This window comes from Branchiostoma belcheri, unplaced genomic scaffold (genome assembly GCF_001625305.1).
Source record: "Branchiostoma belcheri isolate BF01 breed outbred unplaced genomic scaffold, Haploidv18h27 scaffold3, whole genome shotgun sequence".
Lineage (NCBI taxonomy): Eukaryota > Metazoa > Chordata > Leptocardii > Amphioxiformes > Branchiostomatidae > Branchiostoma > Branchiostoma belcheri.
This window is the reverse complement of record NW_017803909.1, coordinates 7879647-7889589: the sequence shown is the minus strand read 5'-3', so window position 1 is coordinate 7889589 and position 9943 is coordinate 7879647. Positions and strand designations below refer to the sequence as shown.

Sequence of the window (9943 nt, the reverse complement as noted above, 5' to 3'; positions counted from 1 at the left end):
CACATTGAAAGCGCCTCGATCCCAAACCACCTCAGGAGGTAGTTTCGCACCGGTTTCACCAGATCACGATTTGCGTCTGAACGCAATGTGACTTCACCGGTTTACTTTACATATTGACTCGGTCATGGATTAAGGGGGGATACATCTTTATTCATTTGCAATTCCAAAATTTACGTGGCAGAAACGTAAAGAGCAGTAATGACTGAATGATGTGCCCATTCTAGGACGAGCTTCACCACCTCCGGCGGGAACAACAATGAATGCAGTTTAGGACAATCGTACTCGGACACGGTTTGAAAGAAGCATTGTACAAGAAGCCACACGCGCGCACACAGGCATAGGCATAGGTACATACACATATCACAGGCACAGGCACAGGTACACACACACACACGTGTACGCGCGCGCCCGTCGGACACTGAACTCTTGAACAGTCGGGGAAAACGGGAGCGAGGACGTATCAGTAAAAGGAGAGATTAAAAGCAATAACATCTTAGATTTTACAGACAAATTTGGTACTCGAGACTAGTAAAAGCAGTACATATTCAAATAAACGACCAATTGCAACTGGCTGTCTGACGTATGCTTTGCAACCGTGGTTTCAAATTCGTTTCTGGTCGCGCTTCATGGACCTCCTTTGCTAGAGATTAAAAGCAATACGATATCAGAGATTTTACAGACAAATTTATTACTCGAAGTGGCATGCCGACGGATTTGCTGCATGACTATGCGTTTTGCAACTGGTTGGAATTCTTTTGTGTGTTTGGGACAGGCAGATTCTTTGTCGAAGCATCAACTCGAAACAACACCAGCAAAATGTCCTAGAAAGTCACACTTGTACGCTGTAAAAACTGCAGTATTGAAAAATTAAACTTATCTAAAACTAGGACAACTAAACCGATGGTAATGGATAGATATTACATTAATTTGTCTACGAAAATTAATTGGTCTGTTGCATGATAAATTCGAGCTATTTGTATTACGCAGACGAATTTGCCTGTTAAGGCCTGGTTCTTGGATGTCAGCCGATTCAATAGCACGCGACACAAGCTTTGTTGTATTTTGGCGGATTTAGTTTAAATAGATTTCGTTTCATGTGAAAAGTGAGCACCGAAAAGTATTGCTGCTTGCACCCTGGTTTCAAGTTGTCGTGAATCCAGAGGTCTTTTAAGCCTTTTAAAAAAACAGAGAAACTACGCAAAAGTTTCACGAATCTGTAACAAAATGGGCGCATGTTTCGTAACAGCCCTTGCAAAACAAGCTCAATGAATGCATTTTGCGCACGCTTGCATAACATTTCGCGTAAACCAGAGATTCGTCCGCTGAATCAAATTTTTGTGGTACCAATTTAAAAGCGGTGGTGCAAGAAGAGAGCACATTTTCCTGCTGAGTTGGGAGAAAATCGGTGTTTTGAGAACCGTCTTCAGACTTGTTAAAGAGGTGACCAATCTCTAGATCTACGGCCCACTTTTCGGCCCTTCTCTGCCGGTTGATCTTTCCATTTGGCCAGTCTAATCACTGAAGGGACCCGGGCGGGCGCGCAGTTCTCTGAGCACCGACGTCACCGACGAGCCAACGGTCGACTGGGTACCAGTTTTAGAGAGTCGTAAGGAGTTTCGGCAACCAGTAGAAGGATAGAGCAGGGGATCAACAACGAAGAACAAAAAGGTCAGTATTTCATTATTACTATATAATGCTTGAGAGGTAAGGTAAGGTTTATTTCAGAGTCGTTCTCATTCAAATGCGCAAAATGCTGCCGCCACTCTCTACTATTACTACAAACGCAACCGTACTAGTGTGCGCTACTGTATTTTTCAGGTTCGATATCCGCTCTTGCCTGACCAATATCGAAAAGTTGACACCGGTACCGTTCAAGCAGAGAAGATATTGACTTTTCAACAGTTTAAATCTTGAGTCACGTATTTTGGTGGCTTTCGATACCAGAAGATGAGGCTAGCCGTCATGTTGTTTTTCTTGGCCATGGTGTCCACCTGTGTAGCTTCAGAAACCCCCTGCCCGCCTCAGTGTAGGGTAGCAAGCCGGCTGGAGGATCTTCCCACCGACATCAGGCTTAAAAAGCCTATGGGGGACATCCCTCTTAATTCATGGCTCGTCTGCAATGGTTTTAATGGAACTATTCCTTCCCCTGCGTCCAGTCCGATCATACCTTGCATGGGTGCGTCCAAATCAAAAGTGGCAGTGATCGGGTATCCGTTCGGAGTTTTGCGGGCAGGGACACTAGCAAGCTATCGGAAAATCACCATTCTGGCTCTTTTAAAAGGCGAAATCACGGATATTGAGGACAATGCCCTGATTGGTCTTACTACCATAAACAGGTTGGATCTAGCCTTTAACAGGCTGGTTCGTGTGAAACAAAGCTGGTTCTCTGGTCTGGCCAACCTCAATTCGCTGGACTTGTCCAATAACCAGATAGTTAGGGTGGATCCAGGGTGCTTCAAGGGACTATCTAACCTTCGCTATCTGTACCTGAACGGCAACCTGATAGAGAAGGTAGAGCCGGACTGGTTTATTGGGCTAAACAAACTGGATGAGATCAACTTGGAGTCGAACTGCATCGAGGTTATAGCCGAGGGGACGTTCGAACACCTCCCCGGGCTCGATAGACTGGGTCTCGGTGGAAATGGTCTGTCACAGCTGGACGGACGCGCGTTCTGGGTGCTAAGTTCTCTCATTGCCCTCGGTAACATCGGAGCAAGGCCAGACACTGGTCCTGATGCGATAGAACACGACCTGGCGTCGTGGAGCATTGGCTTTGGATTGTCCGGTTGGCATTCAATGCAGGACGTGTCTGTCAAGGTAGCCAATCGCCTGCTCTGTGTTACAAATGGCAACTACCACAATAAACAGACATTAAGATGGGCTTTTGATCCGCCCACCACTCATGACCACACAGAATCCTGTGGCTGGTGGGCTGAAGAGATCACACGTGAGACGCCCTTTGTTGTCATGATCCAACGCGGATCGTTGGATCCACATACCGACAACGATGACCGATGCAGACAGGCGTGGGGCGGTGTCGGCCTCACTCTGGCCTTATTTTACGACTTCAACCTCCGTTTGGTGTCATTTTGGGAAAGAAACGCAAAGAAGGAAACTCTCGCGATGACATTTGATCGGGCACATTCGACAAACGCCGGAAGCGAAAACCCAAAGAGGGTCACATGTTTTCTACTCAAGAAGGACAGCAGTAGTCGGCTTGTGTTCGATGTCCGTGGAGCCCAGAATATGCTCAACAAAACGCACTCGGATCCGTACGGGGTCTGTAAAGACCGGGGTGGTGGTCTGACGTCCCAAAGAACACCTGCGCGGTCGACTGTGTTGCCAGGACAACAGACCACGTTGTCAGGGCAGCGGACCACGTTGTCCTGGCAACAGACCACGTTGCCAGGACAACAGACCACGATGTCCATGTCAGGACAACAACAGCAGACCACATTGTCATTGACGACATATTCACCAACCAGTACTATTCGGTCTACCCAAGATGAACCGAGTACAACTACAAGCCACCTGTTTATTTTGCTTATGCTGGCAAGTGTGTTAGCGCTGTTGCCGGTGCTGGCAATCATTGTTGCGCTACTGTTAAAGAAATGCTGTTCAATCAACCACCTGGACACCCGTGTCAGCCAGCCACGTGTCAAGGTATCTAGGCGGGCAAGGCCGACCTCCCTACCCGTAGTTTCCCACGGTTCAAACCGTCAACTCTCTACTCGTAGGTCGCTGCCGAGTTCCCTAAGTACGATCGAAGCCGTTTACTGCGAGATCACGGACGATGAGGTCGTCTCAGCTGCCCAGAGACCCCTTCCCGCCCTCCCGCACACATACTGGGACATTCCAGACGACGGAAAAGTCCTTGAACATGGCGTCTCTTGTAGATCATCACTTCCTGCTTCATTGTGTGACATTGAGCCAGCCTATGGCGAGATCCCAGATGAAGATGATGACCGGTTGGTGTTCTATGCTGCTGCCACTGACTTGACAGTTTTAGGGCAAAATGGGGAGAGTAGCAGCACCTGTGTATACGACGACGGTGCTGTGAGGCAAAATCAGCGCCGAGGCTTCGCCTGCGTCTACCACGACGGCGTGGCCAAAAATCTACCCCCTCACAAGTCTACACCTAGCGGGCATGTCGGTGTGTATGGCAGAGGCAATGCTGACAACTCCCATGGCGTAACGTTCTATGGGAATGTAGAGGGAGTCTCTCTAGACCAAATCAGAGTTAGAAGAGCTCTTCGAGCAAGAAGGGCCGCCAAAAATATACACCCTTACAAGTCTACACCTAGGGGGCATGTCGGTGTGTATGGCAGCGGCATCGCTGACAACTCCCATGGCGTAACGTTCTATGGGAATGTAGAGGGAGTCTCTCTAGACCAAATCAGAGTTAGAAGAGCTCTTCGAACAAGAGGGGGCGCCAAAAATATACGCCCTTACAAGTCTACACCTAACCGGCATGTCGGTGTGTATGGCAGTGGCATCGCTGACAACTCCCATTGCGTAACGTTCTATGGGAATGTAGAGGGAGTCTCTCTAGACCAAAGCAGAGCTAGAAGAGCAAGAGGGGCCGCGGCTTTGTTGTCCTCGGGCGAAGACCAAGACGTGAGAACATACATGAACGCAAGACATGTAACAGAAACGTATTCACGCACAAGTCATGGCGTAAATACAGACGGGTTTATGTCACGCTCAATGGGAGACATACCGCAATGTACGTGTAACTCACGGCCAGACACCTACTGGCCATGGCAGGTCGCAGAGGACGGTGGTCATAACATAAAGCGGTCATATTCCCAACCCGCGCTACCAAACTTAAGTGAGATCTCACAGAGTGAAAACACCAACTGGCCAAGGCAAATAGTAGAAGACAAAATACACAATAGACAACGATCACGTTCCTTATCCGCACTACTCAGAGACTCAAGTGGGGTTTCACAAAGTGAAGAGACCAGCACAGTCTTAAACGCCTATTGGCCATGGGAGATAACGGGTGGAAGGAATCGGAGTATAGTGCAGTGGTCGTCCCTTCCTTCGCTAGCGCTACCAACATCGAAGTGTGAGACACCAGCTCACATGAAGTGAACATAACTCACCGCACACATCCAGACACTTACTGGACATGGGAGATCGATCCCTAATAATCAATGGAGTTAGAACAAGACTGGCAATGCAATGAAAACATACATTGCCATGGCGACGGTGGTTGCTGTTAGGGTTATTGTTTGCATGGTACTGCCATGATTTCATGATTTTGAAGAAGCCTCGGTACGTGTTAAGTCTAGTCAGATACAGTGCACTCCTCCCCTGAGTATATAGTGAACGAGCCCCGGGGTCACAGAAATCAGGGCATCCAGGTTTTCCAAAGGGTTTCCAGGAATGTGGGCATAGATGTGGGTCTGCAAACAGAGCTGGGAGACACTCCATGCCTGTGGACAAAATAGCTGTACAATTCCTAGAATTCTTGCAAATTGCATACAATACTGTACCATTAGGCTCCTCCCTGAGACGTCGCCAAAAATTGCACACAATACTGTACCATTAGGCTCCTCCCTGTGGCGTCGCCAAAAATTGCACCAAGCGCCTCCGATGACCACCCTGGGAAACACCTACTGACCAAGGCACATTTGAATGCCTACGACACACACATGTACACGCACTGACTGTATCAAAAATGTATGTTATTTTGCACAATGAACGCACGTTAGTTCGCTAGACTGCAATATTCATTATCTATTACTAGTACTAGTATTCGTTTGAGCCATATTGTTTATCAACCTAATAAAACGTGATTGTTCTTGTACAGAATGTGGTTTGATACTCATTATCTTTATTTTTGTCTGGTAGAAATATATCACATTGAAGATTTCTGGATGTATTTCATCCATAGTACAAGAGGTTGATGACTTCATATCTTCTTCCAAATATCATAAAGATACATCCCACACCCCAAGTTATAACCATTTACAAAATCAGCAACCCCCTATGTAGGGTATACCTAATAACACATAACCTTCTGACAAAGGTAACAAACACAACAGAAAGCTTCATGTAGTTTGTATGTCTCAAACAGACTTAAATGGTTCCTCATGCAGAGAAAATAAGACTGCTGTGCTTACTGATGCAACATTTATTGGGATTTTATTAAGTTCTTGATTTCCTTAGGCAACTTCATTTTACAAAGGTGTTTATTCAACCATTGTCAAATGCAGAGAGCTGTGCAATTAATTTTTATTATATAATTTTCATTCACCTATATTTACTACTAGTACATTGCACAGAGTATTCAATCAGTTATGAGTGCATAAAATTACTCTTATGATCTCTTTAATACATTCAAAATAGTCTCTTTGATTGAAAATTGAACATTAACTTTAGACAAGGTATTTTCTACATGTATTTTACATTTTACCTGTTGGCTTTTCTGGGGCCATACAATATGTAAAAAATAAAGACTGGTGGTCAACCACCACTTAAGTCCTACAAAGCAAGAAAAGTACTCTACAACTCAAATAGAAGCTAAAACATTTGAAAATAGTTTCACCAAGTGCTCTCACAATTTAGCATAGAGCGTTGTCGGGACCCCCCCATGCAGGCCCCCTTACTCTAGTTTTCTCCAGGATTCTGGCCCTGTTATTTCATACTGCCCGTCCTTGTACCACTGCAGGTTGTTAACTCTCTCGTGATGCACACCCCTGTACACTAACTCCACTGCCTTGGGGAGGGGGGCAAGTCCAATCAGCCGGGACAGTTCGTTGTTGTACTCCCACTGTTCCTCCCCCATCTCGTGAGCGTGGTGCGGAGGTTTCCCCGCGTCTAAACGACGGTGATAGTCCCGCCGAATGTCTTCCTCCATCTCTTCTCGAGAGGGGAGCGCGAAACTGCCATCCAACGCGGCCTGGGCGAACAGGACCTGTCTGTCGAACTGAGGGAAGGGACAGATACGGCAGCAGATGCCGACGATTGACAGGGTGGGGAAGGAGGTGTGGAGGAGGTGTTTGTAAAGGGGGGTGATGCGACCCCGCTGTACGGAAACCTCACATTCCGGAGTAAGAAAGGGGAAGTGGTAGTGATACCCGGTACAGTACATAAAAACATCAGCTTCAAATTCCTCCCCATTTGTAAACCTGACAGTTTTAGGAGCTTTGAAACGCTCCACCCCTGGAGCTTCCTTCATGTTGGAAGGGAGCTGGCTTTTGATTGGCGGTTTTTCATGGCTGAGGACGACCTGATTGGCCGTCGCGCTGATCTCCAAGGCGATGTCTTGCCCTGATGACGCTGCTCCAAGTAGTACGACGTTTTTGCCTTCGAAGTCGTCCGGACTGCGGTACTCGTGACTGTGGATGAACCTTCCCTGGAACGACTCAGCCCCGGGGATGGCAGGGATGTACGGCACCGAGTAATGCCTATGGAGAAAAAATGGGAACATGAGCAATTCTGTAACTATCTCTTTTTTGACAGATTAATATCCAATGTACTAACAGATGGAAGTACATGTATACTTCTTCAACTGGCAATTGAAGTTATGCTGTACAAAGACTTACATTCTATTAGATTTTCCACAGTCCAAATTCTAAGGAAGATGACACAAGGAGAAGATAACACTGACCCGTTACAAACCATCACGGCATCAAACTGCTGAGTGGTCTTCTTCTCCGGCTCCTCCACACTGCTGACGGTCACTTCCCACACCATCTGGTCAGCGCAGGGCACTGGTCTCACAGTGTCCACCTTGGTCAGGAACTAGAAAAATAATAATGCATTATTGATTTCATATCTAAGTTACTTGACAAGCAAACAAACAAAAATGATAGTGCTGTGTTGGGTTACAAACAAAGGGGTATGTACCTAGAGACACCTACCTGCTTCTTTTAGCAGAGGTTGTCTTTAAGCAGACCATGCAACGCTGCATATTTGCTAGTAATGACTCCAAAAGGGTAGGCAGAAAGTTAATGCCATTTTGATCGGAGGGACAAATTATCTTGCTATTCTCATCACGAATCTGTCATTTACCTCCAAGAATGGGATGATTTACCTTTGTCAAAAAGACATACCAATACGAAGTCAATAAGTCTTTCCCATCTCTTAACGTATTCTCATGCACTTCAGAAGTCCTGCACAGCCCTGTATAAAATAGAGGGACAGTCTAGTGCATCATCTGGGCCCTGCATGGCCCAGAAGTGCCAGACTAAGACAAGAATGGAGCCAGTCAAGGGAGGGGTTCCTCCATGGGAGAGAGAACACCCTGGATTGAGTGAGTGAGTGAGTGAAAGAGAGAGTGAGTGAGAGTAGGTGGGTGAGTAAGTGAGTGAGAGTGAGTGAGAGAGTGAGAGCGAGCGAGCGAGTGTGAGTGAGTGAGTGAAAGAGTGAGTGAGAGTAGGTGGGTGAGTAAGTGAGTGAGAGTGAGTGAGTGAGAGCGAGCGAGCGAGTGTGAGTGAGTGAGTGAGTGAGTGAGTGAGTGAGTGAGTGAGTGGGTGAGTGGGTGGGTGAGTGGGTGGGTGAGTGAGTGAGTGAGTGAGTGAGTGAGTGAGTGAGTGAGTGAGTGAGTGAGAGAGTGAGAGGTGAGTGAGTTTGTGCGTGAGTGACTGGGTGAGTGAGAGTGCATGAGTGACTGAGTGAGTGAGTGAGTGAAAGAGAGAGTGAGTGAGAGTGACTGATTGATTGAGTGAGTGAGTGAGTGAGAGTGAGAGAGAGAGTCATCAGTCCTAGAGTGAGTAAGTTTTAAGGTAAGCCCATGCACCTGGATGTGTTTCCTGAGTTGGAAGTGGTCGGTGTAGTCCTCCAGGTACCTCAGCACCTCCTGGTGTGTGATAAACGACGGCAGGCTGCTGTCAAAGGGAAAGTCTGGGAAGGCCATCACCTCCTTAGGTAGGTTGGTTCTGTTGATGTGAAGAGATATATTATAAACATTACATATTATTAAACTCAAAGGTACTCCAAGTCTCCAAGAGCCTTTTTGAGGCCATAAGTGCAGTGTTTTTAAAGCCAATTTGTGTCTCGCATACGGAATTGGAAGGTGGAGCCTATCCCTCTCCTTCAGCTACATTTTCCTTCCCTAACGATTTCCAGACGGTTTTGGACTTTGATACTCTAAATATGTGTCTATGAATGATGAAACATCATGATTAAGCTTATAGTTATACATACACACAGCCAGTCCGTTAGAAGTGTACATTGATTCTGAGTACAAGGCAGTACAGCAGACTAATAATCAACCTGCAAACAGTTCTGGCTGAAACAAAATACTTTAATAGCCCCTCTCTTGCTATTAGATTTACTAGTATAAACAGACAACCACGTAAGGTTAAAGGCACCAGCCACCAGGTAATAAGATACCAGCCAACTCACCTGAGGTTCTTGTACATGCTGGAGTGTACCGGCAGACCGTGTTCGTCCGTCCCTACCCGGTCCGTGTAGACCCAGGTCCCGCCGACCCTCCCGGTCTGCTCGTACACCGTGGGCACGAACTGGTCCGGGCGGGCGCTCAGGTGCCGGGCGGCGCACAGCCCCGCGGCCCCCGCCCCGATCACCGCCACACGCCGCGCCATCTTCTCGGCAACCGCCAGGACCGCTTTCGCCACTGCTGTGTCGTGGAACCAAACGTTTTACGTCGCGGAAGAGTCAATACAAGTTCTAAGTCCACGAGAAAATTATTAGTCTACGTATGATGTAACATGCGGCAAGAACTTTTACTTAAGAGTGACCTCTGAACTTTTGCTTCCCATGGTGCCTCAGTCAGCATGGCGTCCACCGAGTGAAAAGAAAGAAAGAAACTGCGAAACATCGTGATTTTCTCATCTTTCTGAGGTGAGTGTTGGTCTGGAGTTGTTTGACTGATAGAGGAACTACGAGGAATCAGAAAGGATCGTCGGTTTGGGCGTAGATTGCGAAAACGTAGCGATATTTCACGAAGAATATATGGGAGGGGAGG

General features: G+C 47.1%; 2 protein-coding genes across 2 annotated transcripts; one reads left to right on the top strand and one right to left on the bottom strand.

Moving 5' to 3' along the window:
• The first annotated feature begins 1962 nt into the window (after positions 1-1962).
• On the top strand, positions 1963-5830 carry LOC109473427. The gene is made up of 2 exons (XM_019773286.1): positions 1963-4239; positions 5819-5830. The coding sequence occupies exons 1-2, from the start codon at positions 1963-1965 to the stop codon at positions 5828-5830; spliced, it is 2289 nt and encodes a 762-aa protein (XP_019628845.1).
• Positions 5831-6136: 306 nt separating this feature from the next.
• Positions 6137-9813, bottom strand: LOC109474065 (flavin-containing monooxygenase FMO GS-OX5-like). Its single transcript, XM_019774284.1, has 4 exons — positions 9361-9813; positions 8753-8891; positions 7622-7755; positions 6137-7418 (listed from the first exon to the last, which is right to left on the bottom strand). The coding sequence occupies exons 1-4, from the start codon at positions 9558-9560 to the stop codon at positions 6614-6616; spliced, it is 1278 nt and encodes a 425-aa protein (XP_019629843.1). The 5' UTR covers positions 9561-9813; the 3' UTR covers positions 6137-6613.
• Positions 9814-9943: the final 130 nt, after the last annotated feature.